The 19,933-nt window shown below is 42.2% G+C and overlaps 1 protein-coding gene across 11 annotated transcripts in view; it reads left to right on the top strand.

Moving 5' to 3' along the window:
• The window catches only part of OSBPL10 (oxysterol binding protein like 10), a 325,500-nt gene that overhangs the window by 246,079 nt on the left and 59,488 nt on the right, over window positions 1-19,933 (top strand). For all 11 annotated transcript variants that reach the window (XR_004181986.1, XM_031662893.1, XM_017956006.3 and 8 more), the window contains one exon: window positions 8,757-8,911. Coding sequence is in view for 10 of the 11 variants with exons in the window: in XM_031662893.1 (XP_031518753.1) it covers window positions 8,757-8,911 (155 nt within the window). In the remaining variant the exon portion in view is untranslated. The remainder of the gene's footprint in view (window positions 1-8,756; window positions 8,912-19,933) is intronic.

Raw genomic sequence — 19,933 nt, 5'->3', positions numbered from 1 at the left:
AGTTTGCCGAGAATGATGGTTTCCAGCTGCATCCATGTCCCCACAAAGGGCATGAACTCATCCTTTTTTATGGCTGCATAGTATTCCATGGTGTATGTGTGCCACATTTTTTTAATCCAGTCTGTCACTGATGGACATTTGGGTTGATTCCAAGTCTTTGCTATTGTGAATAGTGCTGCAATAAACATACGTGTGCATGTGTCTTTATATCCCCAGTAATGGGATGGCTGGGTCATATGGTATTTCTAGTTCTAGATCCTTGAGAAATCACCACACTGTTTTCCACAATGGTTGAACTAGTTTCCAATCCCACGAACAGTGTAAAAATGTTCCTATTTCTCCATATCCTCTCCAGCACCTGTTGTTTCCTGACTTTTTAATGATTGCCATTCTAACTGGTGTGAGATGCTATCTCATTGTGATTTTGATTTGCATTTCTCTGATGGGCAGTGATGATGAGCATTTTTTCATGTGTCTGTTGGCTGTATGAATGTCTTTTTTTGAGAAATGTCTGTTCATATCCTTTGCCCACTTTTTGATGGGGTTGTTTGTTTTTTTCTTGTAAATTTGTTTGAGTTCTCTGTAAGTTCTGGATATTAGCCCTTTGTCAGATGAGTAGATTGCAAAAATGTTCTCCCATTCTGTAGGTTGCCTGTTCACTCTGATGGTAGTTTCTTTTGCTGTGCAGAAGCTCTTTAGTTTAATTAGATCCCATTTGTCAATTTTGGCTTTTGTTGCCGTTGCTCTTGGTGTTTTAGATATGAAGTCCTTGCCCATGCCTATGTCCTGAATGGTATTACCTAGGGTTTCTTCTAGGGTTTTTATGGTATTATGTCTAACATTTAAGTCTCTAATCCATCTTGAATTAATTTTCGTATAAGGAGTAAGGAAAGGATCCAGTTTCAGCTTTCTACTTATGGCTAGCCAATTTTCCCAGCACCATTAATTAAACAGGGAATGATTTCCCCATTTCTTGTTTTTGTAGGTTTGTCAAAGATCAGATGGTTGTAGATGTGTGGTGTTATTTCTGAGGGCTCTGTTCTGTTCTATTGGTCTATATCTCTGTTTTGGTACCAGTACCATGCTGTTTTGGTTACTGTAGCCTTGTAGTATAGTTTGAAGTCAGGTAGTGTGATGCCTCCAGCTTTGTTATTTTGGCTTAGGATTGTCTTGGCAATGTGGGGTCTTTTTTGGTTCCATATGAACTTTAAAGCAGTTTTTTCCATTCTGTGAAGAAAGTTATTGGTAGCTTGATGGGAATGGCATTGAATCTATAAATTACCTTGAACAGTATGGCCATTATCATGATAGTGATTCTTCCTATCCATGAGCATGGTATGTTCTTCCATTTGTTTGTGTCCTCTTTTATTTCACTGAGCAGTGGTTTTTAGTTCTCCTTGAAGAAGTCCTTTACATTCCTTGTAAATTGGATTCCTAGGTATTTTATTCTCTTTGAAGCTATTGTGAATGGGAGTTCATTCATGATTTGGCTCTCTGTTTGTCTGTTACTGGTGTATAAGAATGCTTGTGATTTTTGCACATTGATTTTGTATCCTGAGACTTTGCTGAAGTTGCTTATCAGCTTAAGGAGATTTTGGGCTGAGATGGTGAGATTTTCTAAATATACAATCATGTCATCTGCAAAGAGGGACAATTTGACTTCTTCTTTTCCTAACTGAATACCCTTGGTTTCTTTCTCTTGCCTGATTGCCCTAGCCAGAACTTCCAACACTATGTTGAATAGGAGTGGTGAGAGAGGGCATCTCTGCCTTGTGCCAGTTTTCAAAATGAATGCTTCCAGTTTTTGCCCATTCAGTATGATATTGGCTGTGGGTTTGTCGTAAATAGTTCTTATTATTTTGAGATACGTTCCATCAATACCTAGTTTACTGAGCGTTTTTAGCATGAAGGCTGTGAATTTTGTTGAAGGCCTTTTCTGCATCTATTGAGATAATCATGTGGTTTTTGTCTTTGGTTTTGTTTATATGATGGATTATGTTTATTGATTTGCATATGTTGAACCAGCCTTGCATCCCAGGGATGAAGCTCACTTGATCATGGTGGATGAGCTTTTTGATGTGCTGCTGAATTCAGTTTGCCAGTATTTTATTGAGGATTTTTGCATCCATGTTCATCAGGGATATTGGTCTAAAATTCTCTTCTTTTGTTGTATCTCTGCTAGGCTTTGGTATCAGGATGATGATGACCGCATAAAATGAATTAGAGAGGATTTCCTCTTTTTCTTTTGATTGAAATAGTTTCAGAAGGAGTGATTTACTTCCAACTATGTGGTCAATTTTGGAATAAGTGCGATGTGCCGAGAAGAATGTATATTCTGTTGATTTGGGGTGGAGAGTTCTGTAGATGTCTATTAGGTCCGCTTGGTGCACAGTTGAGTTCAATTCCTGGATATCCTTGTTAACTTTCTGTCTCGTTGATCTGTCTAATGTTGACAGTGGGGTGTTAAAGTCTCCCATTATTATTGTATGGGAGTCTAAGTCTCTTTGTAAGTCTCTAAGAATGAATCTTAATGAATCTGGGTGCTCCTGTATTGGGTGCATATATATTTAGGATAGTTAGCTCTTCCTGTTGAATTGATCCCTTTACCATTATGTAATGGCCTTCTTTGTCTCTTTTGATCTTTGGTGGTTTAAAGACTGTTTTATCAGAGACTAGGATTGCAACCCCTGCTTTTTCTTTGTTTTCCATTTGCTTGGTAGATCTTCCTCCATCCCTTTATTTTGAGCCTATGTGTGTCTCTGCATGTGAGATGGGTCTCCTGAATACAGCAAATACAGCATGTGAGATGGGTCTTGACTCTTTATCCAATTTGCCAGTCTGTGTCTTTTAATTGGACCATTTAGTCCATTTACATTTAAGGTTAATATTGTTATGTGTGAACTTGATCCTGTCATTATGATATTAGCTGGTTATTTTGCTCATTAGTTGATGCAGTTTCTTCCTAGCATCGACGGTCTTTACATTTTGGCATGTTTTTGCAATGGCTGGTACCGGTTGTTCCTTTCCATGTTTAGTGCTTCCTTTAGGGTCTGTTGTAGGGCAGGCCTGGTGGTGACAAAATCTGTAAGCATTTGCTTGTCTGTAAAGGATTTTATTTCTCCTTCACTTATGAAACTTAGTTTAGTTGGATATGAAATTCTGGGTTGAAAATTCTTTTCTTTAAGAATGTTGAATATTGACCTCCACTCTCTTCTGGCTTGTAGAGTTTCTGCCGAGAGATCTGCTGTTAATCTGATGGGCTTCCCTTTGTGGGTAACCTGACCTTTCTCTCTGGCTGCCCTTAACAGTTTTTCCTTCATTTCAAGTTTGGTGAATCTGACAATTATGTGTCTTGGAGTTGCTCTTCTCGAGGAGTATCTTTGTGGCGTTCTCTGTATTTTCTGAATTTGAATGTTTTCCTGCCTTACTAGGTTGGGGAAGTTCTCCTGGATGATATCCTGAAGAGTGTTTTCCAACTTGGTTCTGTTTTCCCCCTCACTTTCAGACACACCAATCAGACATAGATTTGGGCTTTACACATAATCCCATATTTCTTGGAGGCTTTGTTCATTTCTTTTTCCTCTTTTTTCTCTAGACTTCTCACTTCATTTCATTCATTTGATCTTCAATCGCTGATACTATTTCTTCCATTTGATCGAGTTGGTTACTGAAGCTTGTGCGTTTGTCACGTAATTCTCGTGTCATGGTTTTTATCTCTGTCAGTTCATTTATGGCCTTCTCTGCATTGATTATTCTAGTTATCCATTCTTCCATTCTTTTTTCAAGATTTTTAGTTTTTTTGCACCGGGTACGTAGTTCCTTCTTCAGCTCTGAGAAGTTTGATTGACCGAAGCCTTTGTCTCTCAACTTGTCAAAATCATTCTCCGTCCAGCTTTGGTCCGTTGCTGGCGATGAGCTGTGTTCCTTTGGAGGGGGAGATGCCCTCTGATTTTTTGAATTTCCAGCTTTTCTGCCCTGCTTTTTCCCCATCTTTGTGATTTTATCTGCCTTTGGTCTTTGATGACGGTGATGTACTGATGGGGTTTTGGTGTGGGGGTCCTTTCTGTTTGTTAGTTTTCCTTCTAACGGTCAGGACCCTCAGCTGCAGGTCTGTTGGAGTTTGCTTGAGGTCCACTCCAGACCCTGTTTGCCTGGGTATCAGCAGCGGAGGCTGCGGAAGATAGAATATTGCTGAACAGCAAGTGTTGCTGTCTGATTCTTGCTCTGGAAACTTCGTTTCAGTGGTGTGTGCAGCTGTGTGAGGTGTGAGGTGTCGGTCTGCACCTAGTGGGGGATATCTCCCAGTTAGGTTACTCAAGGGTCAGGGACCCACTTGAGTAGGCAGTCTGTCCATTCTCAGATCTCAGTCTCCATGCCGGGAGACCCACTGCTCTCTTCAAAGCTGTCAGACATGGTCATTTACATCTGCAGAGGTTTCTGCTGCTTTTTGATTAGCTATGTCCTGTCCCCAGAGGTGGAATCTACAGAGGCAGGCAGGCCTCCTTGAGCTGCGGTGGGCTCCACCCAGTTCGAGCTTCCTGGGGGCTTTGTTTACCTATTTAAGCCTCAGTAATGGTGGGCGCCCCTCCCCCAGCCTTGCTGCCACCTTGCAGTTAGATCTCAGACTGCTGTGCTAGCAATGAGGGAGGCTCCGTGGGCGTGGGACCCTCTGGGCCAGGTGTGGGATATAATCTCCTGTTGTGCCATTTGCAAAGACCCTTGGTAAAGTGCAGTATTAGGGTGGGAGTTACCTATTTTTCCAGGTGTTGTGTATCTCAGTTTCCCTTGGCTAGGAAGAGGGATTCCCTTCCCCCTTGCACTTCCCAGGTGAGGCGATGCCTTGCCCTGCTTCACCTCTAGCTGTTTGGGCTGCACCAGCTGACCAGCACTGACTGTCCGACAAGCCCCAGTGAGATGAACCCGGTACCTCAGTTGAAAATGCAGAAATCACCCGTCTTCTGTGTCGCTCGCGCTGGGAGCTGTAGGCTGGAGCTATTCCTATTCGGCCATCTTGCTCAGGATCTCTTTCCTCTTAGCCTTCTTGAGAATATTTTTTTCCCCAAGCTCTGTACAGTCCTTTTTATTCACTCCATGTAAGAATATTTTTGCCTTCATCTGCAAGCAAGACAGGTCTATCCAGCCTCCTAAACCCATGATCATTTTTTAAAAGCAGCTGAACTGATCTGAGATGGGCATCTTTCTCATGCACTGGCTGTTTGATGTTCTGAATCCATAGGGTCCACAGAAAGCTGTGCTCCCCAGCATGCATTGCCACCTTTCTTTGTCTTGTCCTGGTCTTTGTCTATCCCAAGATACAGCATACCACTGCCAGTTCAGACTCTACTTCTTGCCCTCTTGTGCCCTAGGTTGCCATATCTGGATAATGTTGGAATAGAGGGGAGGGAGACACAGAGTTGAGGTATGGGAAGAATGGAGGGGACTTTGTCCTGATTGCCTAGGCAAGCAGATGTCTTTTCTTCCCCCCAGTGTTTCGTTTTGTTTAAAGACAGAGTCTTACTGTGTTGCCTAGGCTGGAGTGCAGTGGCATGATCATGGCTTACTGCCTCAAGCTCCTGGGCTCAAGTGATCTTCCCACCTCAGCATTCCAAGTAGCTGGGACTACAGGCGTGTACCACCATGCCTGGCTAGTTTGTTAATTTTTTGTAGTAGAGACAGTGTCTCACTGTGTTACCTAAACTTCTTTATCTTTTAAAAGATTTCCTAACTGCGCTACAGGATGTTTACTGCTTGTGTAATAAAGCAAAGAATTTTTACATAGCAGCCCTATATCTACAGAACAACTGTTTGGTATTTTCGATCTGAATCCAGTTTGAGGTTTTGGAGGCAGGAATTGGTCAGCAGGAAAGGTAAGAGGCATCTGTCCGCCTCTCTCATGGCAGAGTGTAGTGTCGTGAATCCTGGGTTGGTTTTCTTAGTTCAGCTCCATCTGCCTTGTTATTTGCAGACATTTCTCTCAAGTTCTGGTATTAGTGCATCTTTAGCCTTTGGTTTTAGTGTTGTGAGTTTTTACCTTTTAAAAAACAACATGAAGTGCTGCTATATGGATGCTTTTTTTTTTTGCCATTAAGAAAAAATTGTAGTCAAGTACACATACCATAAAATACACCATCCTGACCATTTTTATGTGTACATCTCAGTAGTGTTAAGTACATTCACATTGTTGTATAACCAATCTCCAAAACTCTTTTCATCTTGCAAAACTGGAGCTCTTTACCTTTTAAATGTTAACTCCCCATTTCCTCCCATCCACTCCCCAGCTCCCGGCAACCACCATTCTATTCTCTGTCTTTCTTTTGGCCATTTTTTAGTTTTTAATTTTTAGGAGGCTATGACGTGCACTCATCTTAATGTGTTCTATCTCTGATTTATACAGCACATTCATATTGAGTGTACACTCTTTGCTAAACATGTTCGTGGTTCTGCGGACACTGCTGTGAGCAAGGGCGGTATTGTTCTTGTCCTCAAGGAGCTGACATTCCAGGGAGGAAAGAAAATCAAGTGAATGAGTGCGTTAGTGAGTTCAGACAGTGCTAAGTCCTGAGAAGACAGCAAATGGCGATGTGACAGAGAGTGCCTTTGGGGTGCTGTTTTGGCAAGGGAGGTCCCAGAAGGCCTTTCTGAGCAAGTGGTATTTTAGCTGACTCCTGGATCTGTACAGGATACTTCCTCCCCGATGTAGAAGGACTGGAGGAATAGCCCTTTGGAAGGAAGGAACAGCATGCACAAACGCTCTAAGACTGTCACGAACTTGGCACATTTGAGAAATGGAAAAATATACTGATGTGACTTGAGCATACTAAGCAACGGGGAGAAGAGAACAAAATGAGGCTGGGCAGGTCATAGAGCAAAGCCAGGCAGCTTAGATTTTGTTCCAATTGTAATGATAAGCCACTTGGGGCCTTTATTAATTTATTTATTTTGAAACAGGGTCTCTCATTGTCACCCAGGCTGGAGTGCAGTGGTGTAATCATGGCTCACTGTAGCCTCGACCTCCTGGGCTCAATCAATCCTGCCACTTCAGCCTCTCAAGTAGCTGGGACTATAGGTGCATGTCACCATGCCCTGCTAATTTTTGTATTTTCTGTAGAGACAGGGTTTTGCCATGTTCCCCAGGCTGGACTCAAACTCCTGGGTTCAAGTGATTTACCCGCCTCAGCCGGCATCCCGAAGTGCTGGAGTTACAGGTGTGGGCCACCGTGTCTGGCCCACTTAAGGCTTTTAACAGTAGAGTTATGTGACCTAACACTTGACATTAAAAAAGATTTTTGCATAAAAATACACTTGAGTTGGATAATACTGCATACAGCAGCATACAGATGCATAAGCACCGCACATACACGGTGTCTTCATCTGCCTCTGACAACCAGATTCCCCTGGGGATACGTCAGGAAAGTCTGGGGTATCTGCAGACTTTTCTTTGAGTAATTCTCATGAAAAGGCTGACAGATAGTATTGCTTTATGGATGGAACATCTGAGACCCTGAAATGTTGAATGTTCATGAGTCATTCTCTACTTTAGCCTAATTTTTCTTTATCATTATTCTTGCTCTTAGACTTAGAACAGAATCTACAGAGTGTCAGTCAGCTAAGCTTGAGACTTACCTATTTTTTGTTACCTTTTTTGGAGATGGGGTCTTGCATTGTCACCAAGGCTGGAGTGCGGTGGCGCGATTTGGGCTTACTGCAGCCTTGACCTCCTTGGCTCAATAGATCCTCCCACCTCAGCTACCCAAGTAGCTGGGACTCCAGGCTTGTGTCACCACGCCTGGCTTATTTTAATATTTTTTGCAGGGATAGGGTTTTGCCTTGTTGCTTGGGTTGATCTCCAACTCCTGGGCTCAAGCGATCCTCCTACCTCAGCCCCCCAAAGTGCTGGGATTATAGGCATGAGCCTCTGTGCCCACTGAGACCTATTTATTTGAATGGCAGAATTGCTATGGGGTAAAGAAATCCACCTCTGCCAACATGGCACTTGTATGCATATGTAACAAACCTGCACATCGTGCACACGTACCCTAAAACTGAAAGTATTAAAAAAGAAATCCACGTCTGGTTACTCCTGTTTCTATTAGTAGGTGTATAAAATATTCTACAATAATATATGACCCTTAAAAAACAGAGTAAAAGTCTCTTCCCCTCCCCCCACAGGGGGTTGGTGGAGGATTCGAAAAATGGCTTTTGGTTTGCCAGGCTGCCATTTGTGAAAGTGTTTCTTGCCAGAATGGAATGGGTACCTGTGTCCTTGGTGATGGGGCTTCCTGACATCTGCCACACCAAGCCACGTCTGAGGGCAGGGGTGGCATCCTGTGCTCACACTGCAGGCATCTTTTCTGAGCCATGGCCATTGTGTCACTTGGACTTCAAACCCCATGTTGAGCAGCCTATTTTTGATAGAATCTGACTTTTCATTGTGAATATTTAGAAATTTTTTAAAAGGTAAAAAACAAACAGACCAGAAAAACACCTTTATCTGGCTTTGGTAAATAGCAATTGTTTTTGTCCACTGTTGGGGAGTGAAACGGCCTGTGATGATTCTGATCTTGATATTATACAGAAACTAGTTCCTAAACAGATGATCAGAATCTGCACTTGGTACTTCATTCAAAACAAGCCCTCTGTGTTTTACATCATGCCCTTTTCAAGCAGGTCTCTTTAGACAGTGGGTACGAATATTTCATGAGCTATAAATGTTTAATTTGGAAAATACTTGGCATCATTCTAGGTCTTTATTTCAGAAAACATCCTGGGATGGCACGGGCCCAAGTCACATTCCACAGAGCAGCTGAAAAATGGGACACTTGGCTCTTTGCCATCAGCCAGTGCCAACATAACCTGGGCCATTTTACCAAACTCCACTGAAGATGAACAAACCTCACAGCCAGAACCAGAGGTAAGCGTGCAGTCCTCTCAGTGCATTCATGGCTTGTGTTATCGCTTGTTCAGAAATATAGTAATTATATTTGTAACTTGCTCATCTCTTTGTTTCAAGAGGAGACAAATTAAAAAATGGAAGAATTGCCTGGAGAGACAAAATCAGCTGTGTGCATGCCCGGCACTTCTCTTGTTCTTGTGTCTGGCAGCTGCTATGGGTGAATTGTGATCCTACGAATGAGGAATCTCCTATTTTCATTGAAATAGGAGTCATTTTAACTTTAAGTGGGAGAAATTCTAACAGACCCATTAACATGATGCTTATTGACATGATGGGAGCAGTTACAATATATTATGTCGCTCCCCTGAATAATGGCTTTTTCGTGTGGTTCCTGCTAATACAAGCTCTTGCCTCACATGCTCGATTCCTGCATGCTCCTGAGCCAGGCCGGGATCCGTGGGGCCATGGCCAACACTCCTTTTGGGCACTGAGCTGCAGCCCAGGTTCAGGCTGCCGAGGATATGCACTGCCTCGTCAGGAGAGCAGTCCTTGCAGATCCTGGTGACCAACCAGGCTCCAACAGGCTTCATGGACTTTCTGTCATCTGTCCTCGGCTCTCCTAACTCTGCCTCTAAGTGGCAGCTGGAGGGGAGCGAAATGCAGTGTCTCCTTTTGTCAATATTATTTTGTGTCCTGAGTCCATTTTTGTTTTTCTTGTTCTTTTGATGCACATGATATAGTCTTGATACGGTCTCTTGAACTGGGCAGAGGCCTCCTTTAACCATGTGTTAGAGGTTGTTCTTAATTGCCATTGAAATCATTTTTGCCTGAAAATTGTAGCACACTCACAAAATCTATTTGATAAGGTTGAAAGCCCCAAGGCAGTGTCTTTGATCAAATGGTTTTGGTTATCAGTGGAAATTTTTCTCCAAGCAGCATAGGATTATATTCTTGGACAGTGATGTAGTAGCATAGCTCTCGTAAAGTCAGATTAGGCTGCCTACAAATATTTCATGGGCATCTTTAAGGGGCTTTAGAAGGGTATGAAGTGAATAGTGGCTGTGGATTTTTGCAAGGCATTTGCTCTGTATGTACAAGGAGTTTCAGGGTCTAGAAACCCACGCAGCTGATGTGTAAGTGAGTTAGAAGGTAAGTTGGCAACCATGTGAATGGTAGAGAAGTGAGTTATTAGATCTTTAGTGATCATTTTTTACATCCTTATTTCTAGCAGCATTCTTGCGCAAAACCTAACTTACTTACTATGGCTCGTACTATTTCTGACTTTGTAAATCCTCCTTAGTGTTTCTTCTGTGTTTTTCTGATAGGTGTTCCCTCTGACCCCCAAGGTTTGAGGCCAAGTCCGTTGTTTTTTACACAAAGTTGTCACCCACTTTACCTCACCAGTCAGTAGCATTGGCAAAAAAAATTAGCATACGATTATCTGTAAGAAATAACTAACTCCTGGCCGGGCGCGGTGGCTCACGCCTGTAATCCCAGCACATTGGTAGGCCGAGGTGGGTGGATCACGAGGTCAGGAGTTCGAGACCAGCCTGACCAACATGGTGAAACCCTGTCTCTACTAAAAATACAAAAATTAGCCAGGCGTGGTGCACACCTGTAATCCCAGCTACTCTGGAGGCTGAGGCAGGAGAATCGCTTGAACCCGGGAAGCAGAGGCTACAGTGAGCCAAGATCACGCCATTGTACACCAGCCTGGGCGACAGAACAAGGCACCATCTCAAAAAAAAAAAAAAAAAGAGAAAAAGAAATAACTAATTCCCAAATTCAACTTTAAAAATAATATATCCTGAAGAAGAAGAACTAGCCAGAGCTTTTTTCATTAAGGTAGGGAGACAGACATTAATTTCTGGTTGTCATTTTTTTCCTTAATTGTTTTGTCAGAGCAAGGTAAGATTTTGTTTGATTCCATGTAGCAGGGAAGGTCTTACGGAGTAGAATGGTGTTTTGGTGGTTTTCTGAGACGGGAGAATTTTTTGCAGAGACTCCCCTCATTTTTCCCAGTGAGTGCTATGGCAGGTGATTCTCAAAACCCAAACAGCTAGTAGAGCTTGGACACTATTTTTCTTCTTAGGCCATTGTGCCTTGCTACATTTTTTTGTCTTAATAGTTCAAAAAGTGGCGACATCCACACAATAGTTTCTCTGTCAGAAAAAAAAAATTGTTGCTATTGCCTCCTTTCTGTACATTGTGGAGGAATAACTTCTATATAGAATGAAGCGAAATTCCTAAAGGTTAAAAATGCCTTATGAGCAGGTCTTTAATGCTTTTGATCTAGAAAATATAGTTGCTTATGTGAGTGGTCGTTGGGAAACTAACTTTCAGAATTGTGGTTATTATGGTCATGTAGCTAAATTAACTATTGTCTTCTGGTTTACTGTTTAGAACATGTTAGGTCTTTGAGGGGATGAGTGGGATACCAAAGGTAGCTCCCCTCTGCTGGTTCTGGCTTCCCATAAAATAACCTACATCTGAAACAGTAATGCATTTTGAAGCTTAGTCTGTTTAATTGCCAGCAGAATAAAAGCTCAAAGAGCTGTATGTATTTAATACATGAGTTAAGAGAGCTGTGATCGGCTCTGTTATAAAATGTAGTAATCTTATAATTTTATTCTGCTGGGGCTAGAACTAACTAAATGTGAAAATGAAATATTCTTCCATAATGAAATGAGTTAGGATCTTGGTTTTACCTATTCGTAGAACAATTTTTCAACGAAAAACACCATCTGAAATGTAAGTCTAGATGGAAAAAGGTTTTCTGTGTGTCGCTTCATCATGTATGCCTTACTTTACGACAGGAAGGATGGTGATTGGAGTAGAGACTATGGACCAAGCTCTCTTGACTTTTTCTTTTTTTTTTTTTTGAGTTTTTTTTTTTTTTTTTTCCTCTGTTTCCAGGCTACAGTGCAGTGGCACGATCGATCTCAGCTCACTGCAACCTCCACCTCCCGGGTTCAAGCGATTCTCATGCTTCAGCCTCCTGAGTAGCTGGGATTACAGGCACGCACCACCACACCCAGCTAATTTTTGTATTTTTAGTAGAGACGGGGTTTCACCATGTTGGCCAGGATGATCTCGATCTCCTGACCTTGTGATCTGCCCGCCTTGACCTCCCCAAGTGTTGCGATTACAGGCGTGAGCCACCACGCCTGGCCACTCTCTTAACTTTCTTTCTACTTTCTCAATTGGAGAGATTGGAAACCTAACAGCTACATGTCCTAGACTTTCTTACAGTCGGATTTCTGAACACGTTACAGGGAGATGCATTTGTGTGAGATTTGGAAGACCAAGTTCCTTCTGTTCATGCTGCTGGCAGGCAGTGGCGTGGAGTTTGGAGTGTTTAGGGGCAGCTGTGGTGGCCACACTCATAGTTCCAGGCCTTAGTCCCACCTCCATGGATGTGGCAACAGCTTTCTGACCTCTGAATCACAGCCACCTACATTGTTGTGACCTTGAACTTAAAAGTCTAAGGGGCGTGCTGGGCATGGTGGCTCATGCCAGTAATCCCAGCACTTTGGGTGGTCGAGTTGGGTGAATCACGAGGTCAGGAGTTTGAGATCAGCCTGACCAACATGGTAAATCCCCCTCTCTACTAAAAATACAAAAATGAGCTGGACGTGGTGGCATGTGCCTGCAATCCCAGTTACTCAGGAGGCTGAGGCAGCAGAATCACTTGAACCTGGGAGGCAGAGGTTGCAGTGAGCTGAGATTGTGCCACTGCACTCCAGGCTGGGTGACAGAGTAAGACTCTGTCCCCTCCAAAAAAGAAAAGTCTAATGGGGCCCCTGATGTCTGCTCCTCCAGCCTTTTAAATAATTTTATAGGCACCTAATTCCCATATCAAATTCCTTTCTGACTGCAACACCTGGAGTGGTTTCTGTTTTCTGCACCCATTGTGACTGGTCGGGCTCTTGGCACAGGAGAGCCCAGGGCAATGAGGTAAACCCATCCTGAATGACAGAGCTCACACATGACCATGCATACCCACCTTCCAGAGGACATATCTGAGCAACAAAACCTTAACTGTTTTTTTAAAAGTCAGATTTATTGAGGCATAATTCACAAACAATATAATTCACCATTTTAAAATGAAAGGTTCTCAGTCTTAACAGATCAAAGTAGTATCCCTAATCCAAATCGAATTCAAAATCTGATTAGATCGGAGTTAAATCTGAATCCCTAATTCAAAATCTAAAATGCCCCCAAATCTGAAACTTTTTTAAGGCCGCCATGACACTCATAGGAAATGCTCCTTGGAATATTTGGGATTTCAGATTTTTGGATTTGGGATGCTCAACTGGTATAATGCAAAAATTCCAACATCCAAAAAAATTCAAAATCCAAACCACTTCTTCTCCCAGGCATTTCAGGTGAGGGATACACAACCTGTATAGAACAGTTCTACTGACCCCAAATTTCCTCATGCCCCTTTACAGTCAAATCTGTCCCCCAGCCCTTGGCAACCACTGATCTATTATTTGTCCCTATAGTTTTGTCTTTCCCGGAATGTCATGTGCATGGAATCATGCAGGATATAGCCTTTTGAGTAGGGCTTCCTTCACATAGTGTAATGCATTTGAGATTCATCCATGTTATATGAATCATACTAATGCATTCCTTTTGCGTTGAATAGTACTCATGGGATCTACAGTTTATCCATTCAATAGTTGAAAAGCATTTGGTAACTTTAAAAACTTTCTCACATTTTTTATGGGTAAGCTGGAAAGGGGGAGCAATGAAAAATAATGTTGTGTTAATTGTTTGAGGGTAAATATCTGGTGCCCAGATACCTACCCCTGGCCTTAGGACAATCAGGACTATAGCCCCGCCCCTGGAGACTGTAAGCAGAGTGTTTTTAAGCCTGTTCCTCAAGAGCACACCGTCAGCTCTTATCATCCCGTGTTGACTGTCCCAGTTAGCAGCTTTGCCTAGTTAGTTGTCTGGATTACAGTGGCAACAATGCTATCAAGAGACCACATACTCCATACCCCCACAAATCTAGCAGGTGTAGAAAAACTTATAATGTCTTTATGTACTGAGTACTATATCAGCATATAAGTTAGCTAAATGGACTTTGGTTAAAAAATTGCATAACTGAATTTTCAAGTAAGCATGTCCTAATCATCCCTTTCCAAAGGAAGAAAAATTGTTTTAAGACTAAAGGAAGGAGACTGATATAAAAGATTTAGCTGAGTTCTGTGTCAAGAATTTTCATGCTTTTGATTGAATCATCATTTTAGCCCTGAACTTTTGAACTACTTAACAACCCATAAAGCTGTCCATTTGAAATCCTCTGATGTTCAACTTGAAGCCTGGCCAGAATAATCCCCTCAACACATTTTTATCATTTTTTTTTATTTTTCATCCCCATGATACATAATTGTATAGGTAGATGTTGGTTGCGGATGTATCCGGTGTGGGATGGTGATAGATTTTTAGAGATGAACAAGGTTAACATGTTGTTTTGATCCTGTAAATAATTCTTTTCAAGTTGCAGTCTTGTAAGTTTTTTTGAAACATGTGACACATATTTATTTGTGGTCAACAGTTGGAGGAGTGAGGCAGCTATCACTGACTTAGGATGATTGAAAATCACTTTATTGAATCCTGTGATAACCTCACAGAGTTTAATTCCAAATGGTTGCTGCATAGGAAATATCATTGATCAAGTTTAAAATCTGTTATAAGTAAATTTTGTGGGTGATAGGATTGTCCTTCCACACTCCACTCCTCATCTCTCATCATCAAACAGACTATATCTCCTTCCAAGAATCTGTAGAATAGACTTTTTTTTTTCCCTTTGAATCATGACCTTTGATTCACTAAATCTTAGAATAGTCTTTAGGAGTCAAATGACCACTCCCCAAACTGGAGTGGTTGTTTAACTTGCCAAGCATCACAGAACTTAGGTTGGCACAAAATTGATATCTGGACTTGCTTTCTCCCAAGCTAGTGCTCTTTCCTTCTTACTGCACCATCTCCTATATTGGGTAGGATTCTTTCAGATGCAAATAATAGGAAACCCTACAATTAATACTCAAATAGTAATAAATTGAAGCCTGGGCATGGTGGCTCATACCTGCAGTCCCAGCATTTAAGGAGGTCAAAGCAGGAGGATTACTTGAGGCGAGGAGGTCAAGACCAACCTGGGCAACATAGACCCTGTCTCTACAAAAAAATATAAAAATTAGCCAGGCAATGGGGGTACGTGCTGATGGTCCCAGCTACTCGGGAGGCTGAGGTGGGAGGATTGCTTGAGCCTGGGAGGTTGAGGCTGCAGTGGGCTGTGATCACACCACTGCTTTCGAACCTTGGTGACAGAGTGAGATCCAGTCTCAGAAAATAATAATAATAATTATAATAACAATAATAATTATAATAATAAATTTTGCACAAAAGAATTCTGGAAGTAGGTGCTTCCAGGTCTGGTGCAGCAACTCATGATGGCCTCAAAGATACAAGTTTCTTCCATTCCTCCTCCTGTTTATCGTTATGCTTGTCATTTCATGGTGACAGTATCATAGCTGTATCCTAAATATTGCATCCTCACAACATATCCTTTAAAAGAAAGGATGGGAACCCTTCTCAAGACACTTTTTGAGGCCGGGTGCAGTGGCTCACGCCTGTAATTCCAGCACTTTGGGAGGCCGAGGCAGGGGGATCTTGAGGTCAGGAGATCGAGACCGTCTTGGCCAACATGGTGAAATGCTGTCTCTACTAAAAACACAAAAATTAGCTGGGCATGGTGGAGGGTGCCTATAATCCCAGCTACTTGGGAGACTGAGGAAGGAGAATCACTTGAACTTGGGAGGCGGAGGTTGCAGTGAGCCGAGATCACGCCACTGCACTCCAGCCTGGCAACAGAGCAAGACTCTGTCTCCAAAAAAAAAAAAAAAAAAAACAAAAAAAACCAAACTTTTTGTTTGGGAAGCGAAGCCCCATAGTACACTCCCCCTGTTATCTCACAGTCAGAACTAGATCACACACCTACTCCAAGACCTATAACTGGTGGTGGGTCACTGGATTTTCATGAGCCACCCTCCCTGGCTATGGAGCGTGCCTTACCTGAGATCAAAGGGATCTCAGATCCCAGAGAGACCAGAATTGGGTTTTTGTCAGCAAGAGAAAAGAGGGTATTGGCTTTTGGGTAGTGGTAGATTGTGTCTGCTGTACCCCTGATCTACCCCAAGTAGGTTTTCTTCATGCAGGGGTCATCTTCAGCCCCACAAGACTTTTCTGACCTGGCCGTTTCATCTCATAGACCTAATTCTTTGAGGGAAGACACTATGTGTGATTCTTCTCTGGAAACTCCACAGTATTTAGGAAAGTATGACGCACACAGCAGATACTCTAAGTATGTAATGAATGAATGTGAACGATGAGGTTCATTGGTAGTGTTCATGACTAAAGGGCATGTTTCCCTCTTGTTCTCATCTCTGTGCTCCTCCCTATGACTTCCGGGAGTTCCAGTAGAAGTAAGTTTAACCTGTTGAGTGGCATATGACTTACGTATGCTGCTGTGATGAAAGATGCATCCATGGCCACTGTCCTGGAGCTCTCCAGGCAGAAGATGCTTCTGTGAATTGGTCCATTCCTCATCAGTGGCCTTGATCAGCTATCTAACAGGTGCTAAGTGGTTGTAGTTACACGTGGAATTATTTTTGTGGGAGGATCCCTGATCATGGGATAGAATTCTTACTATAATCTTTTAGAAGAGCTGCTGAAGACATTCCATTTAGATCCTCACACTAAAGGAATAACCAATGGTTTGATTAGCCGGATTTTTTCTTTTTCTCTTCTGACTGTTGTTGGTCTGGAGGGAAAGTAGTTCATCCTTCAGACAAATGTAGAAGATATGCCTCCTAGCTATCAGACCCTCAGGACTCACTGAAAATCAGAAAGAGCCAGACAGTTCTTATACTTAAAAATACACTGCTCCTTCATCAGTTTGTTCTGTGTTCCAGTATAGTAAGACAGTGATGATTTATCTCTGCAATTATTTTATTCACTCAGCAGATATTGAGCTCTTATTATATAGTGGGCATTGAATGGAGCCCGCCCTTAGTTTAGCAGGTTTTCATAACCCAGTTTATTAGCTCTGTACATGTTTCATAATAGTTATAATTATTCTGTATATCATGAGATTAGCAGCAAGAGAAATGTCTCCTAGCCAAGTGACGTTTCTACGGTTAGTACCCTGAGACTGTGTAGGTCCTGGTGTCATGTGGTTGTGGATCTACCTATGGCCCGTGGCAATCGAGACGACCATCTGTGAGATGACGTGGAATTTGAAGATGTGCTTCTGTGGTTATCTCGCAGGCTATACCGCCTCCTATGGTTAAGAGCTCCTCCTGTCTGTCTTGCAAAACAGCATCTTTCTGCCCTCCTTCCTTCTCGTTCTTAGCAACTCACAGTGTCATCATCACACGCAAGCCTAAGCCCTGCACACGTTTTTCAAGAACTTGTTCGACTTGGTTTCTGGCAGCTTTCATGAGCTGAGTACAAGGCATGATAGTATATTTTTCTGTGTCCTTTTGGGGGATTAATTTCAGCTTATGCTCATTTTTCAAGGATTTTTTCTTTCCTCCATTGCCTTTCTCTTCCTCTCTTCCTTTTTTGTGGGTTGATAATAAGGTTTTGCTTCTTGGGTGGGTGTTGTTTTTATAAGAGAGGAGGGGAATATAGTGGAGGAGGGGAATATAGTGGGTGTTGTTTTTATAAGAGAGGAGGGGAATATACTGAAATCATGCCTTTGCTATGGCCAGTAGGATATGTGCTGGGGCTTTTAATGGGTTCCGACACTGGACTGAGGACTGAGAGAGTCTTTGGCAGTGGCCTTAGGAGTGTTCACGGTGTCGCCTTCCTTCTCTCCCCTCCCCCGAGGCCTGTGTGGCTTTGTGACGTAAACACCCACCAGAGTGCTGGGGAGGTAGCCACCTTGGATTTGCCAACTGTGAGCTGGAGCCATGTGAAAAAACGAAGCACCAGGTGGTATAATCTCTCCTATCCTGCAGCAGTACTCAAGGGATTAAGCGCTTTGAAACTGGTGAATGAAAAGGGCTTAAAGCCCTGCAATGTTTAATCTGGGTTTTCCCTCCTCTTTCCCCTTTTCTCTTTTCCGTTCATTCTTGTTGCCACAAAGGGAGAAAGTCAGGTCTGAACCAGAGGTGAAGAGTTGAAGAGATTGTGGCGATGTGGTACGAAAAGTTTTAGTATTCTGTTGTTTGGGGGTATTTAGTCTCACCCTCTAAACATGGCCCTAAATTTCACAGCTCCCTCTGCTTCCTTCTCACTTGCCTAGTTCTATGAAATTATACCAGTATAAATGAGCTTTTCACCATCTGCCTGGCTTATATTTGTATTTGCCCACGGTGAATGACTATTTTAAAAGTGATTTATTTTCTGGCCCTGATGACGCTCACTTTCTAAAGATGAAAAGTCAACGCTCAGAGATTTATGATCCTGGGGAAAGAATGTTATGGGAGAAAAGAGTAAAATATTTCTCACATCTACTTTGGGCTTCGCCTGACTTAATCGATGAGTTCTTGTATCCCTTTTGTAATTTGAATTGAGTTTTGTAGATGGCTTACGGCTCTATGCATTGCAGGGGCTTACTGTGTGCTAAATAATAATTGTAAATTTAAAATTCTTTTGGTACTGATGATGGATGTGAGCCACTAGGGGGAACGTTTGTGTGTGTGTGTGTGTGTGTGTGTGTGTGTGTGTTTGTGTGTATGAAACAGAGCAAGTGAGTGAGCCATAGAATTGTCTTTAAGTTCTGGCAGTGTTTTTCAGATCTTATGGATGTAGGAATCAAATAGCCATTCTGTAGTACTTGAAAGTACTGTACCAGCAGCTGTTTGGCTATCCATCCAGTCCCCAGCCACACCGGGACTACAGCCTTCCTCACCCCTGAAGATACTGGAGCAGCCCGGACCACGGCCATGGACTCCATGAGGTGCCCTGTGGAGCTGGGTGTCATACGGTGCTCTGTCACCACTGTCTTTTCTCTCTCTCAGACAACAATGTGCTCCTGTCCCTCCCAATCTCCACCCTTTTCTCTGTCATTCATCATCTACAGCCTGTGCTGGATGGTCCTCGTGTCACATAAAGTTCTTTCTATTAGCTCTAGTGGTCCCATTAAATGACCACATTACTAATAAGTATAAGCAGAGTGGTGGACATACAGCCGTGCGAAGGAGAAGGAAACTGTAGCTGTTTTGGAAATGAACTTAAATGCAGTCGAGAGCAGTGTATCAATCCTGAAAACCCTGGCAGTGCTCTTTAGATTGCTCCAAATCTCCATTCTCATTTTTCTTGATCATCTCATCAGAATTGCTTTTCTTTAAAATATATAAGAAATGTATATAACTTTGTTAATATTTACAAATTAATACTGTAAGAGTATCAAATCTTAAGTTATTTACAGCGAATGTATTTAGCCCACATTATGGGTTTAATACAGCTTTGTAGGTTACCCTGGAAACCCCCAGGAATGATGGTCATTTTTTGGAAAATGTGTTTCAGATTCCAAATATCTTCTTTTTACTAGCTTATGTACTAAAATGCAGAGCCAGCTTGTAGTTCTGACTTTAAAAAAAAATATGTGTATATATAGTGTAATTCAAGGAGAAAACTACTCCTTTGAAGGATGTGAACTTTTCTTATAGAAGATTGATACTAATTTCATGTATTGAATTGAGAAAAGAAATGGAAGCAAGAGGGACTTACACTCATGTTTATGTGGCTTTTAAAAATTCCATTATGATGAGTTTTTAGTGCTAACACATTTATTTAGAATGGAATATTATATAGAAATTCCCATAATGGGAAATCCTTGCCCATTTTAGATATTGCTGTGCTAGATCAGTGGTTCTCAAGCAGATGAGTTGGGGACTCTTGTGCCCTGCAGACATGGGGGGCAGGTGCTCACGACGGTCATTGACTAGGGCTTATGAGAAGCTTTATAAACTTCACTCTCCACCTCACAAAAGCCAGGTTTTTGTTTATATCATCTGAGAA

This window comes from Papio anubis, chromosome 2 (assembly GCF_008728515.1).
Source record: "Papio anubis isolate 15944 chromosome 2, Panubis1.0, whole genome shotgun sequence".
Taxonomy (NCBI): Eukaryota; Metazoa; Chordata; class Mammalia; order Primates; family Cercopithecidae; genus Papio; species Papio anubis.
The sequence above is the reverse complement of the archived record's forward strand: the minus strand, read 5'-3'. Positions and strand labels throughout refer to the sequence as shown.